Source organism: Plasmodium yoelii, assembly GCF_900002385.2.
Source record: "Plasmodium yoelii strain 17X genome assembly, chromosome: 9".
In the NCBI taxonomy this organism is placed as follows: Eukaryota; Apicomplexa; class Aconoidasida; order Haemosporida; family Plasmodiidae; genus Plasmodium; species Plasmodium yoelii.
Genome location: NC_036181.2, coordinates 1,719,038 through 1,743,253, shown reverse-complemented (window position 1 = coordinate 1,743,253; position 24,216 = coordinate 1,719,038). Strand labels below are relative to the sequence as shown.

Here is a 24,216-nt window from a genome sequence, read left to right as displayed (position 1 = left end):
CCTTTTAATTATTATTTGTTTTATTTTATTTTTATAATCTTCCTCATTTTTTTTATTTAAAACCCTTTATACATTCATCTTTTGTATATTTTGTTTATCTCCTATATATATACACTCCCTTTTAAATTAGCCACATTTTTACAATCTTTTGGAAATATTTCTTATTTTTTCTTATTTGTTCAACCAACTATGCTTCAATTCAAAAATTATTTTCCCCACCATTTTTTCCTCCATTTTTTCTCTCCATTTTATATACCCCTCTTCATAATACGCCACAAAAAAAAAAGAAATAAAAGGAATACCCCCCCCCTTTCCATTGCCTCAATCGCTGTATGACCAATGTTTACAAAACCAAAACAAAAATACGTACCATACCTTGCACACAAACAAAATTGCATTTTCACTAAAATGGAAAAAAATATACTAATTTATACACCCCTTTACATAAATTAATAAAATAATTTATTTACATACACATTTTCATATATTTAAAGACAAATTCAACCTAACAATACACAAAAACCTTTCCATGTTAATTCAATAATTAATTTTATTGGGACTTAAAAATATCCAAAACATGATAATATATTCCTTTTGAATATTTATTATAAAATTACAAATTTAACTACTACATTTCAAAGTTGAAAAAAACAATTTGTTTAAAAAAGTTATTATATATAAAAAAAAAAAAAAAAAAAAAAAAATATACACACACATACATACATAAGGGAATAATATATAATGGCTTCTAGTGAAGCCTAAAAAAAAAAAATTATATTATTTTCATAAAAAAATGTAAAATATAACTTTATTATAATATAATGTGGATAAAAAAAAAAAAAAACTAAAACAAAAAAAGAAAAATGATTTTTTCCTTTTTTTTTCTTTTTTTTCTTTTATTCCTTTTCATTATATTCGCTTTATTTAAATTCAAGTATTTAATGATATAACAAATAAGTATTTTTTTTATATCAATTAATAATACCAATATAACATGTCTTATTCAATACTACATTATATATATAAAAACATTAAAAAAATGTTATATATACATAATAAATATATTTTTTTTTTAATCTTGTTATTATTAATGGGATATTTGGGAATATATTTTTTATTATATTTAACCACCAAAACCATATAAAGTTCTTCCTTGTCTTTTTAATGAATAAACAATATCCATAGCTGTGACTGTTTTTCTTTTAGCATGTTCTGTATACATAATAGAATCTTTAATTACATTTTCTAAGAAAACTTTTAATACACCTCTAATTTCTTCATATATCAAACCAGAGATACGTTTAACACCACCTCTTCTTGCTAAACGTCTTATAGCTGGTTTTGTTATTCCTTGAATATTATCTCTTAATATTTTTCTATGTCTCTTTGCTCCTCCCTTTCCCAAACCTTTTCCTCCTTTTCCTCGTCCTGACATTTTCGCTTAATATATAATTAAAAGTTAAAATAAAAGGAAAATTTTAATTTAAAAAAAAAAAAAAATATAATAATATTGAATAATAACACGAAAATTATTGTTATATTTTTTATTTTGGTATTTTATATTAATTTTGTATACATATATATATTTTTTTTTTTCAATTTTTTCGACAAATTATTTTTTTTGGAAAAAATAAATTTAATATTTTAATTTATTTTTTTTCTTTTTAATTTAAATTTTTATTTCATTTTTTTTTTTTTTTTTTTTTTTTTTCATCAGAGTGCAAATAAATATTTTTTTTTAGTGGGTTATCCTTTTTTTTTTTTTTTTTTGATTGAGTTTTGAGTCGATTTTATTTTAAATGGCTTTATATATATACATGTAGCAATTTATTATTTATGTATCTTCGTGTATTTATAATATGTACATAATTATCGTGAGTCTAATATAATATAGTTACGTTTATATATATATTTTTCCGTGCTTTTAAAAAAAAAAAAAAATATTATTTTTTTTTTCCTATTTGAAGGGAGCATATTAATAAAAATGCAATTTGCGATTTTTATTAAACATTGCAAATCAAGGACCCCCTGAATGTATATTGCCAAAAAAAAAAAAAATATTTATAATCATATATATATGGTGTGTTTTTTTTTTATTCCGTATGCATTTATGCGAATTTATGCATTATCATCACTTTTTTGAAAATTCCGAAATAATTAAAAAAAAAAAAAATAATAATCAGATATATATATATTTAATACTATGTATATCCGTTTTTTTTTTTGTAAAATGATCATAACAATTTACACATTCTTTAATAAAATACATCATCCATTTATTTGCTAATCATATAATTCTATGTGCATAATATAAATATTTATCATCCATGCCAATATATTATACTCACTATTAGCGAATATATTAGTGAATATATTAGTGAATATGTTGGTGAATATGTTGGTGAATATGTTGGTGAATATATTAGTGAATATATTAGTGTAATAAATTGCACATTGCTATATTCATATTATATAAAATATATTAATTTTTACTTTATAATTAATTTAATAATATGCACTGGTTTCTCTTATTTCACTACCTTTTTTCTCAAAAAAATTATTTATCTATTATATTCACATGTCTTTTAACGTAGCTTTTTTTGCATAATTTATTGTAAAATTATCAATTTTATTTTTCCCATTTAAATAAAAATATGCAAAGGTATCATACTAAAAGGAAATAACATAAATAAACTATCATTTAAAACATTTGCACACACACAAAAAAAAAACTTTTAATTTATTAGAAAATGAGATTGCGAAACAATGACGAACTAATTCATTTGTATGTTTTACTAAAATTGTTATCACATATATACAAACGTTATCACATATATACAAACGTTATCACATATATACAAACGTTATCATATGTATACAAACACGGTTTTATAATCATAAGTTTTCCATAATATTATGTACAAATTATGGCTGTTCTCATTTTTTTATTACATTTGGCTAGTTAAAAAAAAATAGTCAGTATTATATTATGGCTATAATTAGCATTATATCTTATTTTTCTACAAAATTAATTCAACATTTATCAAAAAAAGCTAGTTGATATACAATATGTTTCCTTTTCGAAAATTATAATACCCTTTTATAAATTCCATACCTTTATACCATGCCTTTATACCATACCTTTAGACACTTTGCTTTTATTTAACTATTATTTTGCAATATTTACAATAGTGAAACAAATAAATGGCTAATAATGCAAATTGAACAATATAGGAAAATACACATATATATACATATATATATGTATACACTTTGAGTTTTAATTATTTCGTTTTTTTTAAAGGTCATACAAATATACATTAAATTTATAACTAAAGTATTTTCTTTCAACCTTAAAAATGTTTAAAACGATTTTTTTATACAAGTCAATCCCTATGTGTTTTTTGAAAAAAGAAACAAAAAAAATTTATATCATCCTATCTAATTACTATTTTCATTAAAAAACCAAAGTCTAATTGTTAAAATTACAAATGTGTGTGTGTGTATTTTTTGAGAATACAAAATGAAATAATCCATATTTACCACTTATCCAAAAAAGAATAATAATTTCGAAAATGAGTATTAAAAAAAAAATGAACTAATGATAAAGCATGCATATACATTTTTCACCTTTTTAAAATTCTTATAATTAAACATCCACTAAAATATCACTTGATAATTAATAATATCATAATTGCCAAAGTTTTTTTTAATGATTATATTTCACTCTTAACTATACATAACTTACTACGAATAAAATTATTATACAAGTTTTTTTTTTTTTTTTTTTTTTTTTATCACATATTAATTGTTCATTATCATATCAATCCTTTTTTACGATCACACACCTCATAAAAGTTTAACGCATCTATCTTTTACTTATTTTTAAAAATAATAAATACCGAAATTCCCGAAAAATAAATAAAAAAATCAATGATATATTTTCAATATGCAACATAAATTATTATATCAGTGTGTAAAATGTATATCTAAATTTATTGACTCGTATAAAAACAAAAAGTGATATAAAAAACGATATAAAAAATAAATATAATACGTTATCTGAGTTTGAGTTTCAAGGGGTGTTTGCAATATACACTTTGAATTTTTTTTGTTACGCTGTATTCATTTGAACAAAAAACTCATTGCCGAAATAAATAATGAAATAAATAAGAAAAATATAATGAAAAATATAATGCATACGTATATACACGCAATATAATCATTGACATTTTTCTCGTCCATAACAAATTTCAGCATATAATTACATGCACACAAAAAATGGATATTGCATAAAATAATTCAGAAATATTTATTTGCCAATATGCATTCACATTTTTTAATAGTATTATCAAAAAAAAAAAAATATATATAGCGAAAATATGCAGCGACCAATTTTTTTTTCTGCATGTGCATACAAAAATATCGTTAAAAAAAAAAAAAAAAAAAAAAAGAGCATAATAATATTAACGTATTTTCTATGTGTACATATAAAATGAATTAAAAATTCGTATTTTTTTTTTTTTTTTTGCAAACATTATGCACATAACATAATATTAATGCATTGCAAAAAAAAAAAAAAAAAAAAAAAAAAAAAAACATAAAATAAATAAACAAAATATACGATAAAAATATATTTTAAAAATAAAATATAATATTTTAAGGATTTTTATATTACAGAAATATATTATATTATTTTTTAAATAAGTAATTTCTTTACGTAAAATTTTTATTCACTTTTTTTATTTCTTTTATAACATATTTTTCTTTTTTTTACAAATAACTCTTTATCTCATTAAATTATATCAAAATGGTATCCAAAAAGCCAGCTAAAGAAAAAAAAGCAACCAATGGTGCTGCTGATGGAAAGAAAAAAAGAAAAAAGTCAAGATATGACAGCTATGGACTTTACATATTTAAAGTTTTGAAACAAGTCCACCCAGACACTGGTATTTCAAGAAAATCCATGAACATCATGAATTCTTTCCTTGTTGATACTTTCGAAAAAATCGCAACTGAAGCATCAAGATTATGTAAATATACAAAAAGAGATACATTATCATCCCGTGAAATCCAAACAGCTATAAGATTAGTATTACCAGGAGAATTAGCAAAACACGCCGTATCTGAAGGAACCAAAGCTGTTACAAAATTTACCTCCAAATAAATTTTGTTAAACAGATTTACATAACCATATTTAGGAAAAAAAAAAAAAAACAAAAACACACACACAAAAAAAAAAAATGACACGGAAAACACCTGAACATGTTAATGTATTACATTAACACGTACATGTATGACAAAAAGAATTATATAAAAAGAGAAAAAAAAGTGAAATCACATTAACAAAAGAAATGAAAGATTAGTAATATTTTCCACACTGAAGAAATGTTTAAAAAAATAAGAAAATAATAATAAATTTAAAAGAAATAAAAATATTGTTTATCATATTTATATGGTAATAATATATATTTTTTTTATTTTTATAATTTTATTTTCTTTCATTTTTTTATACATAATATATAAGGTAAATCACTTTATATCAGCATATCTCATATATATGTATTATGAACTGTTATTTATATAATGAACTATAACATATGCTATAAAATTAAATATATATAAAAAGAAAAAAAAAAAACAACATAATTACAATCAATATATTTATATATATAATATTTATATTATGATGCGCTAATGTTTATATGACAAGAATTACAAAAATATACAATTATTTTAGTGTTTAATAAAAAAATTCAAATGTTTTGTTTTCTATATTTTAAAACATTAAAAAAATATATATATGTTAAAATTAAATGTATTCTTATATACATTTAACTATTACATTTACATTGCTTCTATATACATATTTGTATATATGGCACAATGATATTCTAATAGTATTTTTTTGAAGGCTTCACTAGAAGCCATTATATATATTTCTCTTCTGTATCTATGTGTGTACAATTTTTTTTTTTTTTTTTTAAGCTTTATCATATTATTAACTTTTTTTATAAATTTTGTTTAAGGAATATAAATTTTTCACATATTACAATGATCATTTAAAAAATCAATAAATCTTTTTGGTTATTTTCCAATGATAATATTCATTTTATTATTAATTGGACAGAATATTTCTTTGACATTTTTGTCTCATTTTAACATGTTATATATGGTTTATTTTTTTACAAAAATTAAAAACCTTTAACATAATCACAGTTAATCAATTTGATTGTTTTTCACCATCGTATTAAAAAGTTCACAATAAGTGAAAATCATTTTATTTTCGTAAAAAAAAAGAAAAAAAAAAGAAAAAAAAAAGTAATTATATTTTAATCTAAATAATACAAATATTTGTTATATATTAGTTGACTAAAATACTTAAAAATTAGTATATTTTATTTTGCCTTATTTTTATGACTTTCTTTTGTTATGAAATAAAGCCAATTGGGTCTGCAAAGAAAATCAATAAATGGTTATCAAAAATCCTTGTGTTTACAATTAATTGACATTAAAACTAAGGAATAAACTAACGTATATATATATATATATATATATATGTATAGTCTCTTTATTTTTCACTTTTTATATTTACTTGGCTTTTTGCTAAAAGGGCAGTACCATCAAAATTCATTTGAGCTTCTTTACATATAAACCCTATCAATAGTAAATACACACAAAAATTGAAAATAAAAAAAAAAAAAATAATATTTTATTTTTAAAACAGAATATTATTTTTGTATACCATTTGGCATTTGAATAACTGTACTATCATTAGGCATCCACACAAATAAGTAAGGTGTATTTGTTGTGATTAAAAGCCTACGAAATTGTTAACAATATTATTATGTTAATATAAAAAAATATAAAAGCTACATGTATGTATGTATATATATATATATATATATATATATACATTAACCAGCTTCACGAAATAAATAAATAATTCGTTTTAACCTTGGTTTGTATAATATACTGTCCCAACGTATGTTCATTATTTTTTTTTGGTGTTGTAATATAACTATGCAAGAAAAGTTTTCAGAATAATAAATCCTTACAACATTATTGTAGTTTTCTGAAAAAGTATATAATTTTTTCACTCAATTTTAATTTCTATCTCTTTATTTTATATTTATAATTTTACTATAACACAAGCAAGTCCATAACTATAAGCCATAACTATAATCCATAATGATGAGTCATAATTATATGCCCGTGTTTATATTTAGCTAGCTTAGTCATACCGCTTACAATGGCTAGATAGCATCCGCATATGCTGACACATAAAAATGATATCCCGATTTTTGTTGTCATATCAGTCTTTATATTTTTTGTAGTATCATTTATTTTTGTCTATGAAAAAATATAAATAACATTAATTCATTCTTAATCTTAGATATGTACTAACAAAACTATCACATATTTGTCTTATACTAATGAGGTAAATAAAATGAAATAAAATGAAATAAAATAAAATGAGCTTAGTTTTTCACTTACTGTTTCACTTTTTAATTTATACTCTCCATGTATTCCTTCTGATACTGTTTTTTTTGATTACATTGGTATTAAAAAAAAAACAAAAAAATGGTCTATTTATCAAATATATAAATAATTTTTTTTTATATTTTTATATTTTTTTATTTTTTTATTTTTTTTTTTTTTTTTTTTTGCTTAGTGTTTCCTTTTGTCTATTTTTTATTGGATATACTGTTAGTGTAAAAAGAAAAATTGTCATCCCCTTCTTTATCATAATTTGTGCTATTCATACAAAAAAAATATATTTATACAATCAATATTATCAACTATTAAAGTATAACCATATAATTTCCGATCTATAAATATTTTTATATGTAGTATTGTAAGGAATGTATTTTTATTTTTTAAAAGATATATAAATTTAATTACTTTGATAATACAAAATTGGGTATATTTTTTTTAGAGATATTTTCTTTATATATTTTCTGTAAATGTGTAAAGTAGAAAAAATGTATATATTTTTTAGTCATTTTTAGTCATTTTTAATCATTTTTAATCATTTTTAGTCATTTTTAGCCATTTTTAGCCATTTTTAGCTTAAACATTCCATTAAATATTATATGAATATATACTAATTTGCTTAGTTCACAAACAAATTGTCATACTAGCTTTTCATCCATGGTAACTGTATCCTCTAATAATAAATTTTTTACTTCTTTTAAATTTTCGGAACTTAAAACTTTGACCTAAAAAAGAAGATAATCTCATGCCTATATATTGCCTATATTTTATTGGCTATTTTTTATTGGCTCTAATTTATTGGCTTCATTTGTTTTCCCCTTTTCCTTACTTGTTCATTTTCCATTCCAAGAAACAAAAAATTCTTATGGCTACTTTTCGACAATACGTTTATGCCTATTTTTTTAAGACAAAGAAAATATAATGGGATTGTTTTAATTTCACACAAATATTATGTTAATAAACAATTAGATATGTATATATATCAAAAATGTTGCACTAAAATAAACATGGTTGTGTCTCATGATAAGTTCATATCCATTTACGAATCCGCAATAAATAAATACATAAATACATAAATAAATACATACATGTATGCACTTATTTTCTTAAATTTGTTTACATGGTAATTGCGATAAATAACTATAGACATATAATAATTCCCCATCTATTTTATACATGTGCAGTAATTTAGCTTTTTCACTATGAATTATAATATTATCCGTTTTGGAAAAAAAAATACAATTAGGCTCGTAATTAATACATTGTATAGTGTTTATAAATATACAATTGGGAAATGATATCAAACAAATTTTATTTTTCTTATTATTTTCAGTTATGCATGCAAATATAGTTTCATCATCATTTAAACAATAGTTTTTTTTTTTCAATTTTGCATCTTTAATATTTAGTAAGCACATTTCTTCCTTATTTCCGTCATATATGCTTATATATTTCTGTACATAAAAAAAATAACCATTTACATTTTTTTTATGTGCATATTAAAAATATATTCATATTTGTATAGACATATATTTATTTATGCATAACCGAAAAATGGTTCAGCACAAATAAGACCAACCAAATACCACTACCCAAAACTATTAAACCATAATTATCAGATATTTTAAAAATATGAAGAAATTGTTCTCGAAAAATCACACACATACATAATATCATATGCACATGCATAATATTATATGCACATACATAATATAATATGCACATGAATATATAATGTTTTTTTTTTATTACTTGTTCATATTTTAAAACACATATATAGTTATATTTGTTAATAAAAAAAGAGTGTGTATACTTTTGGAAATAATCTTCAATTTTATAAATAACATCATCATCATAAAATGAGTAGACAACAATACATCCTTTATCTTTCATTAAAACTAAAAAATGAACATTGTCATTTGAGAACTCTATATAATCAATTTTGTAACTAGTTACATAAATCTTGTTTATGTTCAAATTTTCAATTTCCATTAAAAATATTTTATTATCAACAACATATAATAAGAAAAGGCCATTTTTTGAAAAAAAACATAAATTACAATATTCAACTTTAGCTAATTTCATCATTATAGAATTGAACTAACAAAAAGGAACAATGAATAACAAATATTGCTACTAAACATTATATCAATTACAATAAAAATATTATGGCTGTTTTGGTAATATAAATATGTTTTTTTTTTTTTTTTTGTCCCTTTTTTACATTAACATGTTCAGATTGTTTGCTACAATATTTTGTTTAATATATGATTTTATTTATGCCAATTTTTTTCCATATAGTGAGACATGTGAAAAATAGCACAAAAAAAAACTATATAATTACATTTCACATTAGTATAATTTTTGTTTTTGATTTTATCAAATTTTATATATTTCATTATTAATGTAAATCAAGTATAATTTAAAAACATATTTCTAATAAAAGTATCTCAAAGAAAAAAAATAATGCTTACACATTAGAACATATATACACAAATATATACATATATATATTATGCACATAATGTGAGGATATTGTTGTGAATAATGACAGAAAAATGAAAAAAATCGAAAGACGGAATAATATATATCCATAAAATAAATAAACAATGACATAATATAAATAAAAGAAAAAATAATATAAAAATTCCCCATTTTCATACATAATAATACTAAAAAATAATATTTCATTACCTTTATTTATTTTATTTCTTTTTAAATAATAAAATTGCACAAATCATAAATATGCAAGACATGAGCATTTTATATATATTTGCTATTCTATGTCTTTACATATTCAACTATATGTATGCTTATTCTTATAAGGTTTAAAATAAAAAATAAAAAATTCATTAATATATACATACATATGTGCAATTTGACTAGTACCCATCTTATTTATACATACAAGAATATGCTTGGATTAGTTTTCTCCAAAAAATGTAAAAATGTTTTTTTGAAAGTACAAACTTCCTTGACAAAATACTAAAAAAAGAAAATTGTGTGAAAAAAATTATTCACCTACTGTGGATGGGCAACTATTTTTCGAATTGGAAAAGAAATCATGTTCCATTTTGTGTATCTTGTACTTGCTAAAAGGGAAGGGAAAATGAAGTGAAAATGAAGTGAACAAAATATGGAAAAAACGAATGAATGTGGAAAAAACGAATGAATGTGGAAAAAACGAATGAATGTGGAAAAAACGAATGAATGTGGAAAAAACGAATGAATGTGGAAAAAACGAATGAATGTGGAAAAAACGAATGAATGTGGAAAAAACGAATGAATGTGGAAAAAACGAATGAATGTGGAAAAAACGAATGAATGTGGAAAAAACGAATGAATGTGGAAAAAACGAATGAATGTGGAAAAAACGAATGAATGTGGAAAAAACGAATGAATGTGGAAAAAACGAATGAATGTGGAAAAAACGAATGAATGTGGAAAAAACGAATGAATGTGGAAAAAACGAATGAATGTGGAAAAAACGAATGAATGTGGAAAAAACGAATGAATGTGGAAAAAACGAATGAATGTGGAAAAAACGAATGAATGTGGAAAAAACGAATGAATGTGGAAAAAACGAATCAAAGAGACCCATGACGACACGTGCATAAGATTCACATAAATTTTCGATGATACTTACTTGGGGAAAAGGTGTCTAAATACATTACATATTATTACAATTATACAAACAATAAATGCAATAATAAGGATTAAATCATTAAAACCATTTATTTTTATATCTAAAATAATATCCCCAGTAGAAAGGACATAATTTTTATTTCTTACTATATGATAAGTACGCTGGACAAAATTTACATTTTCAACAAAAGATACTAAAAGTATATTTCCATGATCGTTAAAATGTTTCAAATATGAACATCCTACTGTTTCATCATTTCGATGTTTCAAATTAAAATATTGTGTAAAAAGACTTGCAAATTGTCTAGTTCTAATAGTATAACACGCTATATTTCCAAAATAATCTTTACTTGAATTTTCGACTAAATCAATAACTTTTCTTGTATATACATATTTACTACTATCCCCATAACGAGACAAATCATCTATTTTTATTGACCATATTTTATTTCGAGTACTAACATATACAGCTCTTGAATCTCTATTTTGTGATGTTGATATATAAATATGATTTTCATATTCATTATCTTTATTTTCATTTGGTATAGTAGATATACATTCACATCTAACAAGGTGATGTGCTGTACAACGATATATATTTAGTATTTTATCATTATTATTATTATTTGATATATAATAAAATTGTATATGATTATTCATACCAATAAAAAGAACAAAATCTAATACATTATCTAATTTAAAAAATGAATATAATTTATAATCTTGTAATATTACTAAATAATTTATTTTATCATAATAATAAGCTGTATACGTATTTATAGAACTTATATTTTTTATTTTTTTTTTTTTTAATTTATCTATAATATTTTCTTTAGATACTTTTATTTCATAAACATTTTCTAAATTACCAAAACAATTATAAAGTTCTCCTTCACTAATTAATATACGATTACATTCTTCATAATTTATTTTTATATATTCTTCATTTGTATGTTTCCAAATTAAAAAATTATTATTTTCATGTACATTATATGATTGTTCATTAGTTAAAAATTTGTTATGTTGATCAATTTCTTCATCTGTATAATCAAAAATATTTTTTCCTAATAAATTTTTTTCACTATCATTATTTCCACCACCAAATATATTATGTATGCTATATTTATCATTTTTTTCATTTTTATCTTTATCATTTTCTAAACCCATACTTAATAAAAGTGTTTTTTTTAAATTACAATTTGTTGTTTTCACATAAATATAATATAAAATATTTTTTACATCCAAATTAATATTTGAAACATTTTTTAAATGTGTTTTAATTTTTTCAATTAATTCGTAACCACTTTTAGTTATAAGTTTATTATTTACTATAGATAATCTATTGTATTCTGCATCTTTTAAAAAGCTCATTCTAATTTGATTATCATTATATATTGAAGGAAAACATAATAATTTTTCAGATATAAATTTATCACCACCAATTTCACATATAGAACCTCTTTCTACAGTGGTATTAGTATGATCATTATCTTCATCATCTGAATCATCATCTTCTTGAAATTCTTCATCTATCAAATCTGGATTCTTATTATCATCTTCTATAGAATGACCATTCCCCCAATCTGGTAATACTTTTACAGAAAATTTTTCATATTTAATAGATTTATTTTTATTACTACTTTTATTTCTCATAAAAATATTAAGACCTGACTCACTATAAAATATATCAGAGATTTTACATATTATTCCTTTTTTGCTATTTTTTAAAATAACTAAATTACCGTCATTATATTTAAACTGAAATTTTATGTTTGCAGGAGGTTGATATTTAAAATAACTTATAATATTTGTATAACTTTTATAAAAATATATTTCACTATCTACATTTATTTTTCCTATTTCTGATGATACTATATCAGGTGTATAATAATTTTTATCTATATATATGTATTGAAAATCTTCATTATCATTTTGATTTGGATTATCATCATATACAACAGTTGCTATTTTATTATTATCCCAAAATGAATATATAACATTAGGTAAAAATATTGCAATAAATGCACTTATATTTATTAATTTTTTCATTATTAACTTTTATTTTAAATTGTAAAACAGCTTTTTTTTTTTTTTTTTTTTTTTTTTTTTTAAATTCCATAGATTTATTAATAAAAATGTGTGTGCAAATCATTCAAAATAAATGTTCATATTTTTTTTTTTTTTTTTTTTTTTTATAAATTGTCTGAAAATTTATATTATATTTTTCAAAAAATAAACAAACGAAAAAATAATAATAATATAATACATACACATATATGTATCCCTTTTTATTCTTATTTTGAAAATTTCGCTTTTTTTTTATATCACTAAAAATATCAAAATTTTAAGACGTTTTATTTAAAACTAAAATAGCCATATATATAATAATTCGTCTAAAATAAAATTAAATAAATCAAAATAAAGAAAATGTAATTATGTATTTTATTTACCCTTCTCTTCTTTCTTTAAAATATAATACAAACTTGTTTGATAAGTTAAAAAAAAAAAAAAAAAAAAAAAAAAAAAAAATATTATTTTCCCTAAGATTTTATATAAATAATAATGGGAAAAAGATCGAGCATATATAGTATAGATATATAATTATTATTAAAAATTAAAAATAAAAATTAATTTGTGTTATTGTAACATTACTACTGCTATGTTATTATAACATTACTACTGCTATGTTATTATATTATTTTTTCAACTTTTTAAACTTTTCAATTTTTTAATTTTTTATTTTTTATTTTTTAATTTTTAATTTTTCAACTTTCCAACCTTTTTGCGCTTCCCCACGCTAAGCCTAAAAATTTTATGCGTATGTGGCTAGCCAATGAAGTGAGTAAATACATAAAATACATAATGCTGCTTTATCATTTTTGCAAAATCAAAATTATGCATATGTAATGTATATTATATGATTTGTATTATACGTATTTGTATGTATTTTATTTATATTTATACGTATTTGTATGTATTTTATTTATATGTTAATTGCGTATTATAACTTTTATACGCAGCAATTTCAAATTTATTGTTAATGCAATAGCTAATATTAATTTTTTAATTATTTTATGCCAAACTTATGCTAAGCATATAACAATGGCCGAAGTACAAATTATATATTTTTCAAATGAAAAGAAAATTGGAAACAAGAGACATGCGCCATTATTACTATCGCCTCTTATCATTATTACTATCGCCCCTTATCATTATTACTATCACCTCTTATTATTACTATCACTTCTTAGTATTACTATTACCATTTTATATGCGGTGTGATACCATAAAAATTAATAATTAAGATCAACAAAATATATGCATACTATGCAATTACTATATTTTATATGCACACACAAATATTTGGCCTTAATATTTTTTTACTGAATTTTAGGCAACCTTTTCAGCCATTGTGATATTTAAAAATATTGGAAATATAAAATTATTTATAATACTATATAAATATAAAATTTATAACAGTTACAGCGCATTAAGTTTTTTTTTTTTTTTACATATAAGTAATATATATATACATTTTTATTTTTTTAATCTTTGCCTGCTCGCTCTTATACAAGATATACGATAAGGCATATAAAGGAGCAAAAAATAATAAAATATAATGTAAGCGAAATGAAAAATGAAAAAAAATATTCACATTCTAATTTCATTAAATCTTAAAAGCTTTATGGGAGGTCTCTCAAATTCGTCTCTTTTTTGGCGTCAAAGGAATATTCATCAGTCATATCAAAGGGCATATATTTTAACATCTCAATATTTTTTATTTTTTATTTTTTTTTCGATTTTTTTTTATTTTTTTTCCACACCTTATGGGTGAACCAAATATTGCAGAACAATCTAAACGAGTATACATATTAGTGTACCCCCCCTCTTTTCTTCTCATTTGTGAATGTCAAATTATGATAAAGTTTTTATATATTTTATAATTTAATTATTTTGTGCTTTTAATCGATTTCTTCTTTCTTCAATAATATCTAATTTAATACCCTTTTCTCTTGGCAAACTGATATATGGTTTTGTATTATCTCCAATAACAAATATATTGCTTAATCTTGTAGCAAATACTTTACCTCTACTATCTTTTACATGAATAATATCATATGTTCCTATATTTTTGTCAATAGATAAAATAGTTCCTACTCTTCCAACACTATGTCCAGCAGTAACCATAACCATATTACCAACTTGAAATTTTAAATGTTCCAAAACTTTTCCTGATTCTAAATCTAATCTTATAGTATCATTAACTTTTACTTCAGGATGTATATATGGTATACTTCGACCATCATGAGTAATGGCAATTGATAATTTTCCTTTTCTTAAAATTATTTTTTTTATTTTACATAATTTATATTTGCTTTCTTCATTTGTAATTCTATGAGGAACAAATCTACCTTTTACATCATATAATAATCGAAAAAATTCGTTAGATTTAGTAATATGAATAACATCCATTAGTCCTACTGGGAATGTACAATCTGTTCTTGTTTTGTTATCAACTTTTACAATCTTTTGAATCAAAATCATTTTTACTTCATCAAAAGTTAAAGCATATTTCAAGCGATTTCTTAAGAGAATAACTAAAGGTATACTTTCGAGCAATTTGTGAGGCCCACTACTTGTTTTAGGAGCATATTGGCCATCCATTTTGTTAAGCATCCAGTGGGATGGGGCGTTAACCCTCTTCATGTGCTTTTTTATTCCTTTACCCTACAAGGTTAACCAAAAAGTGAGAAATTGTGTCATGCACAGCTAATCATGTACAGCTAATCACGTACGCATGAACATGATAAGGATATAATAATTTTTTTTTTTTTTTTTTTTTTTTTTTTTTTTCATAATTAATCATTGTAAATAAACCCACAATACATGCAATACATACAATACATACAATACATTATGTTTCTACATATTATTTTTTCCATTTTTTCTTTTTCTTTTTCTTTTTCTTTTTTATATTACCATTTTTCACGAATATTTTCAAATAAGATAGTGTTTTGGGAAATTCTTTAAATATATATATTTTTTCGAAATAAAAAAAAGTTGTTAAAACTTCTTAACAATTTGTGTTTTATATAATAAAAATAAATAATAAATTTAAAAAAAAAATTATTTATTTGGAAACGATAAAAAAAAATTAAAACTATATACCTCTTTTTAATTTAAATATATATATATCAAAGTATTCTCACTCTATATATTTATTATTTATAATAATCCAAATATAAAACTTTTTATTGTTCATATATAAAAAATTATTACCCTTACTGGCACTACTATGTATGTATATATTATGTGATACTTTTTTATGCGTATATATATATTCTCTTATTTTTTTTCGCACTAAATTATATATTTATTATTATTTTGTACATTTCCCCACCATAATATAGTAATGATATAGTAGTGATATTAATAGGATATTTATTTTTTGTTGGCGCCCTATTATAATATAATATACGCAATGTTATATAAAATTTTTATTTTTATTTTTATTTTTATTTTTATTTTCATTTTCATGTTTTCTGAAAATATATAGGCATAAGTATGTTAATATATATATAATATTTATTTATGTAAAATATAAGAAATTTTATTTAAGCATATAGAGGAATGGAAGCTATACCACTTACGCCACCTCTATTGCCAATAAAAATTAAAACAAATAAATAAACAAATTAAATATATATATAAAATGTTATATAATAAATATATATGTATTACTACATTTTAATGCTTATTTTTTTGAATTAAAAGAAAAATTTATCACAATTTTATTCTTTTATTTTAAAATGTTTATAATGTCAAAATTAGCCAAATTAACCAAATTAACAAAATTACCCAAATTAACAAAATTACCCAAATTAACAAAATTATCCAAATTAGCCAATTCAAATATTTATTCCCCTCCTAAATGAGCAAGGGGTCATAAAAAAAAAAAAAAACAAAGGGCAAAAAATGTTAACTAAAAATCTAAAATAAAAATACAAGATAAATAATAACAATGATATAAACATTTTTTGTTTTTTTTAGAATTTTATATTTTTTAATATAAAAGATAATACTTTAAATTGAAGAGATATATATTTTTTTTTTTTTTTTTCATACCATTTGGTAGCTTATTAATATAGCAAAATAAAGTAAAAAACACATGTAATAATATGTTGTATATAAATTATATTTTCGAATAATCTAAACTAAAATATTGTTAAAATTATTCCAATAAAATAAATAACAAATAAAAATTACATTTTTAAGGGTGTATGTATAATGTATATTTTTTTCCCTTTTGGAAAATTGGGTGTAAAATAAAGTCCTCACAAAATAATGCATATATTAAAAATGTTGCAAAATATTACAATTTTTTGTCAAACTTGCTACTTATTTTATGTTAAAATAAAATATTTTGTTTGGTTGCCTCCAAAAAATATTGAGTATAAAAAGGTGTTATTTTTTTGGTATGTTCTTGTTATTTTATTAGGTTACAAATTTATCATTTTTAAGTCTAAATTGTTATACGGTTTTATAGATATATATTACATTACTCTTAATTTAAAATGACTTATTTTTAATTTATGCAAAAGTAAAATTTTTCTTATAATATTTACACATTTTTATAATAAATTGTGCAAATATTCTTTACCTATTTTTATTATCCTAAATAACTTTCCCTTTTTTTTTAATTTCAAATAAAACTGTTTACTCGAAAGGTGTATCCAAGCAAAGGGGCACACACATTATACATTTTGCACTTAATTTTACACTTAATTTTATATATTTTACACTTAATATTTTTACATTTTTTATATTTTCACTTAATTTTATACATTTTTTGCCACGTTTAAACAAAAAAGCGCATATAATTAATTATGCATACTGAATATTTTCTCCTTTTATAAATTAAAAAAAAAACGAGACACATTCTCACCATATTTAGTTATAATTATTTCGTATCATTTTTTTTCTTTGTTATAAATATTATTTGGAATTATTTTTAAATCACGATTTTATATTAATTTTGTTAAGTGATATGTATCATAAGTTAAAAAAAAGACAAAAACAAACTTAAAAATTATGATGGAATTTGAACAGAAAATAGAAACAGAAACAAATGAAGATATTGAAAAAGAAATATATGAATGCTTCTCATTATTTGATACAAATAAATGTGGTTATATCGATATTAGAGAATTTTATTTTGCTCTAAAATCTCTTGGTTTAAATTTTAAAAAAGAAAAAGTAAAAAAATTATTTTTAGAAATAAAAAATAATCTTCATGATAAATTAACATTTGATGAATTTTTTGACATTGCATCAAAACATATAAATACCAGATATAATGATGAAGAAGCAAATAGCATGTTCTCTTTGTTTGATCCTTATGATACAGGTATTATACATGCTTAGATATACATATCTCCTACCGTATCTCCTACCGTATTTCATACCGTATCTCCTACCGTATTTCATACCGTATTTCCCACCGTATTTCCTACCGTATTCCTCACCATACATCTCACCCTTTTTAAATGTTTAGGGAAAATTACTTTGGCTTCCTTAAAGGAAGTTTGTAAAGAGATAGGTATAAATAACAAATTAAAAAAAACAATATAGTTAGATAATATAAATATATATGAATATAACTAGTTGGTAATGTATTAATATTTTATCTATAGGGGAAGAAATTGAAGAATCTGAGCTAATACGGATGATAGAATATGCTGATAAAAATAATGATAAAGCTATTGATAAAAATGAATTTAAAAACGTTCTTTTTACTAAATGGAAAAATGAACAATTAAGTGATTTGGATTCCGATTAAAAATGCAAATTTTAAAAATTGAGAAAACGAAACATGCGCTAGTTGAATTAGTCATTGTGAAGGAGGAGAAAAAAAAAAATAAAAAAATAAAAAATAAAAAATAAAAATAAAAAATAAAAATAAAAAAATAAATGAACGAATGAATGAAAAGAAACAAAATCGTGCGCTATGCAACAGTTCGTGGACTGACGAAAACATCAAAGTGGTGCCCCGGTAGTGCCAAAATGTTACCAAAGTGGCGCCAAAATGTTACCAAATAGTGCCAAAGTAATACCAAATAGTGCTAGCGCCGTGCCAAAACATTACCAAACAGTGCTAGCGCCGTGCCAAAATTTTACGAGATAATAAATGGGGGCTTGCACTTATTCATGCAAATAGTAACTTATTGTCGAGGCGTTTTCAATGCTCATAACTATACTATCTACTTCAAAAGATTGGTGATAATTTTCATCGAACAATTTAGCATAAAAATTTATTTGTGATCCGGTTTCTTTTCCATATGCATCATAATTAGTAGCAAAAACAACAGTATGAGAATTTTGTAAAAATATATAACCATCTTCTGTTATATGCAAATCTTCTTCATTTGATGTGGCCAATTTTGCTATTACTTCATTTTGAGGATATTTGTTTTTTAAAGTATTTAACATATTTTTATGAACATAAAAATAATTTAATAATGTAGAAACTGGACCAACACGTTGATTCGGTTTTTCCAAACTTAACCACTCATCAAACATCCATTTTTTTCCATTTTTTTCTAATTTATATATAGATTTTTTATTATTAGAAAGATATATATAGTTGCTTTCTTCATTTTTTTCATTTTTATGAGTAATGTATGAAATATATTGAAACAATTCACTATTTTCTTTTTTTTTTTTGTAAATATTATAACATTGATATGATTTATTTAATTGGTTTATAACACATTTATTAACATAATTTTTATTTTTATCATTACATGTTACATATATTATGACCTCAATATCTGTACTATTATATTTGTCTATTGCTAATCCAAATGGTTCTGGTAAACTTATTTTTATATTTCCATTTTTTAAATATATATAAATTAAATTGTTTAATGGATATGATAATAAATGTACACCTTTTCCAGATTTATAATCAAAAGCTATATAATTTTTTATCCCATCAAATATAATATTACCACTATAATTATCACTATATGCTTCTAAATTATTTAAACTACTAACATAATTTTTTTGAGAATCATAATAGCATACATCATCAAAAATTTTATTTTCTTTTGGGCATGTACTTGATGATATTACATTAGGAGATGTTGAAAAATTATTATCTATTTTTTTAATTGGAATTTTTTTTATTTCATTATTATTTTTTGATATTGATTTAACATTTCGAAGATCTATACTTCCTTTATTTATTGTACAATTAAATTGATTTGACCATAATACTTCTAACATATATTTTTCATCTTCTATATTTTCTTTATTTTCATTATTTTCATAATTTTCTTTATTAGGAATATTTAAATATTTGGGTTTATTATTTTTTAATTGCTTCATCCATAATTTCTGTTCTTTTGGATCTTTACGACTATCCATAGATATAAATATATCATATACACTAAAATACATAGGGTTAATATCAGAACTATACATATCTATAATATTATATATTTCAAATTCTTTATTATTGCTTGTATTTATATTTATTAAATAAACACAATTTTCTGATGAGGGTTTATCTTCTAATATTTTTTTTGTATTCACAATTAAATAATCATTAAAATGATTTGTCATTGGATTTAAAATCATTTTAGAACTTAATCCTAATATCTTTTCATTTTTATTTGCAAAAGAATAAATATTTATACCTTTTATATTATTATTTTTTTTTTCTTTTCTATCAATTATAACTTGATAAATATTTTCTGCATTTTCAGCTATATATAAACGATCTTCAATAATACTAATTGAGTTAACAACGAATAAATTTTTTCCATTTAATTTTTCAATTACATCTATTACATCAATAGAACCTGTATTATTATCATATTTTACATGAGCAATAAAATATTTTTCTTTGATTGTACATATAATAAAAAATTGATTTTCAATAATATCAGATATTATTCCTGTATAATACATTTGATCATTATTAAATATTTTATCATATTTTTCATCATTTACATTTACCAAAAAAAATTTTTTTTTTTCATTATCAAATTTATATATATCTACATCTACTATAACTAATAATAATCCATTATTAGCAGCCATTCCTGTTATATAAAATTTATCATTAAAAGTTATTGGTCCTAAATTTATATTATTTTTATATAAATTTAAAGAATTTTGAAATTCTTGTTTTATATAATATATTGTTTTTTTATTTTGTTGAATATTATTATCAATTGTAATATATGGTATACAATATATTGGGAAATTTATTAAATATTCTGTTTCTAATTTGATTGATTCTCCATCATTTATAACACGAATACTAGAGATGTTATTTAATTGTTCTGTTAAAATTAATTTTCCAGAATGCTGTATATTATATTTACATCTACCAATATTGGCAATGTAAGCCAATGCCAACACAATCAGATAAAGCATCATTTTGAATCAAAATTTTATGATCTCTATTAAGTATAAAAAATTATAAAATATGTCTGAAAATATCTTGACTTTTATTTATTTTGTCCTTCCTTTTTATACACACTATTATAAATGTCTTCTCAAATTATATCCTTGTATTACTATATTAAACAAACTGTGTATTCAACTAGCTAAAACCACAAATAAATGATGAAAAATGATGAAAAATGATGAAAAATCAATTCTATATATATTGCCTGCACAGAAATAGAATCAAGTTAGCCACTTAAAAAAAAACATAAAACTGGAAATAATCACTACCACATAGCATGTACTGTATATCATTACATATACCATTACATATGCACACGTACACGTTTTTATTTGCTCATTCGCTATGGCTTCTATAAAATCTAAACACGTTTCGGTTAGAAAAAAAAAAAATTGTTTCTTAATTAAAAAAAATAAAACAATGGCAATGAAAATGAGCACTTTATTTTATTCACTCTCTTCGCCTTTTATTATATATGTAATTTTTATTTTTTGGAATTTCTTCAAAACAATAAAACGGCTTTAAACAGCTTTTAATTTTCTACCCTAATCAAAAATTCCATTATTATTTCATCATTTATATATGTATTTACATTAATTTTTTTTTTTTTTTTTTTTTAGCAAATAAAAAAATCAAATTGATATTAATTAGGAGAAAAAAAAAAAAAATTGTAGAACTATAAAAATCGGAAAAATGTGAGAAAAAAGTATAAATATGAAAAAAGAATGAAAAGTAAAAAAATAGAAAATTATTTTTTATTAAGGCTATCTATTATTTTTATTTAATTAACAAAAGCAATATGCACATAATTTTTTTCTCTACATTTTTTCCCGTTATTTTTATTTAATGCCGTTTCAAATTATGCAACAGATTTTTAGAGCTTGAATAAAATTTATTACCATTTTATTTAGGCTGTATATTGCCATAAATAAAGCAAACCAAAGTAAGCAAAATAAACCAAAATAAATTGTTACAAAATAAACCAAAATAAATTGTTACAAAATATACCAAAATAAATTGTTACAAACCCAAATATTACAATTTATAACCTAATATATTTTTCCCCTTTTTTTAGAAAATATATTTAGTGTTAATTAGTTTCTATTTTTACAAACAACCTTACAACGACAATCTCGAATAGAAAAATGTGAAAAAAAATGTGAAAAAAATGTGAAAAAGTGTGAAAAAAAAACACCTAATAAACAAGTTTAAATAAGCTAATTATTAATTCTTATACAACTTTAATAATGCAAATCATAATCAAATTTTTTTTTTTATGATCCCCCAAAATGGGAAAACTTTTGTATAGCCACAATACTCTTTACGCACAAATCAACTATATAAATTGTTTACACTTTATTTTTTTTTTGTTGAAAAAAATATATGTTATTTCAAACACATATTTATAATATACAATTATCTAAACAATCTTTATATGTTCATTTGTTCTTTTCTTTTTAACACCAAATAAATTTCACAAAAAAAAAAAGTAGAAATTCTTTATATTTTAGTAATATAATAATATTTAACTATATAAGCTATTTTTGTATGTGTACAAATAGACATATAAAACGGGAAATGGATGAAAATGGATGGAAATGTATAAAAATGGATGGAAATGTATAAAAATGGATGGAAATGTATAATGTATACATGTGCAAGTGTATAATTTGCAAATGCATAAAAGTGAAACATTTTATTCTTCCTATAAATATATGGCACCAAACAAAACCTCAATATTATATTTTTACTATGAATAAATATAATTCTTCATTTTTTCACAAAACTTAACAAATGAAATATTACATATTTACATAAATAATATTGTATGGTTTAAAAATATAAATGATTATCATCATTATTGGAAATGTTGTTTTTTATGAAATTAAATTATAAATTATTTTAATAAAAATATATTTAAACAATTATATATTATTAAATCTGCCATAAATTAAAAATAAAATTGTTGGAAAAAATACATTTAATAAATATAGCAACAAAATAATTATTGAAAAAGTAGTGGAGAGAAAAATGTATTTTACCAAGCCTTCAAATAATAACGTGTTATAATTTTTGCCTATATAATGTAAAATTTTTTTATGGATAAAGCTTAAAAAGGTTGAGAATAAAACTACAAATAAAACTAACAAAAAAGGAAATATATGTCACACATATTTTAAAAGAAGGGAAAAAAGAACAAATTAATGGACTGAAAAAACTAAAAGAAATTTTTTTGTATATTTTTATTAAAATAATTAAAAAATATTATGCTCTTTGTACTTAAAAATATAAGGTAACAAAAATTTTATATTATTTTTATTAATTATAAGAAAAATATATTTAAAAAATAAATACATATATTTCTATTTTGGGACGAAAAAAAACTATTAAGATTAAAAATTTAATGGCTTATTAAAATGTACCCATAAATTATTTATACATATTAACAATCATGCACACATAAAATGAACTAAAAAATCACCAATAAACAAAATACCATACCACCATTTTTATGTCATCCGTTTCGTATACACATGCACATGCACATATACATACTATCATTATTGTCATTTCTGTTTTCTTTTTGGTAGATT

General features: G+C 21.3%; 7 protein-coding genes across 7 annotated transcripts; 2 read left to right on the top strand and 5 right to left on the bottom strand.

Moving 5' to 3' along the window:
- Window positions 1-1,123: 1,123 nt before the first annotated feature.
- On the bottom strand, window positions 1,124-1,435 carry PY17X_0944400 (histone H4, putative; the record flags this gene model as incomplete). Its single annotated transcript, XM_022956109.1, has 1 exon — window positions 1,124-1,435. One exon carries the CDS (start codon window positions 1,433-1,435, stop codon window positions 1,124-1,126), a length of 312 nt encoding a protein of 103 aa, XP_022812291.1.
- Window positions 1,436-4,810: 3,375 nt separating this feature from the next.
- Window positions 4,811-5,167, top strand: PY17X_0944300 (histone H2B, putative; the record flags this gene model as incomplete). Its single annotated transcript, XM_022956108.1, has 1 exon — window positions 4,811-5,167. The coding sequence occupies one exon, from the start codon at window positions 4,811-4,813 to the stop codon at window positions 5,165-5,167; it is 357 nt and encodes a 118-aa protein (XP_022812290.1).
- Window positions 5,168-6,414: 1,247 nt separating this feature from the next.
- On the bottom strand, window positions 6,415-9,585 carry PY17X_0944200 (WD repeat-containing protein WRAP73, putative; the record flags this gene model as incomplete). The annotated part of the gene is made up of 12 exons (XM_022956107.1): window positions 6,415-6,453; window positions 6,596-6,657; window positions 6,746-6,822; window positions 6,958-7,075; window positions 7,245-7,353; window positions 7,498-7,541; window positions 7,709-7,758; window positions 7,906-7,961; window positions 8,142-8,222; window positions 8,327-8,391; window positions 8,618-8,951; window positions 9,250-9,585. The coding sequence occupies 12 exons, from the start codon at window positions 9,583-9,585 to the stop codon at window positions 6,415-6,417; spliced, it is 1,371 nt and encodes a 456-aa protein (XP_022812289.1).
- A 925-nt stretch (window positions 9,586-10,510) lies between these two features.
- PY17X_0944100 (conserved Plasmodium protein, unknown function) lies at window positions 10,511-13,191 on the bottom strand (the record flags this gene model as incomplete). Its single annotated transcript, XM_022956106.1, has 2 exons — window positions 10,511-10,589; window positions 11,144-13,191. The coding sequence occupies 2 exons, from the start codon at window positions 13,189-13,191 to the stop codon at window positions 10,511-10,513; spliced, it is 2,127 nt and encodes a 708-aa protein (XP_022812288.1).
- Window positions 13,192-15,087: 1,896 nt separating this feature from the next.
- PY17X_0944000 (40S ribosomal protein S4, putative) lies at window positions 15,088-16,125 on the bottom strand (the record flags this gene model as incomplete). The annotated part of the gene is made up of 2 exons (XM_022956105.1): window positions 15,088-15,870; window positions 16,123-16,125. 2 exons carry the CDS (start codon window positions 16,123-16,125, stop codon window positions 15,088-15,090), a joined length of 786 nt encoding a protein of 261 aa, XP_022812287.1.
- Window positions 16,126-18,237: 2,112 nt separating this feature from the next.
- Window positions 18,238-18,982, top strand: PY17X_0943900 (centrin-4, putative; the record flags this gene model as incomplete). The annotated part of the gene is made up of 3 exons (XM_022956104.1): window positions 18,238-18,550; window positions 18,698-18,742; window positions 18,837-18,982. The coding sequence occupies 3 exons, from the start codon at window positions 18,238-18,240 to the stop codon at window positions 18,980-18,982; spliced, it is 504 nt and encodes a 167-aa protein (XP_022812286.1).
- Window positions 18,983-19,344: 362 nt separating this feature from the next.
- Window positions 19,345-21,591, bottom strand: PY17X_0943800 (uncharacterized protein; the record flags this gene model as incomplete). Its single annotated transcript, XM_718886.1, has 1 exon — window positions 19,345-21,591. The coding sequence occupies one exon, from the start codon at window positions 21,589-21,591 to the stop codon at window positions 19,345-19,347; it is 2,247 nt and encodes a 748-aa protein (XP_723979.1).
- Between the last annotated feature and the right edge of the window lie 2,625 nt (window positions 21,592-24,216).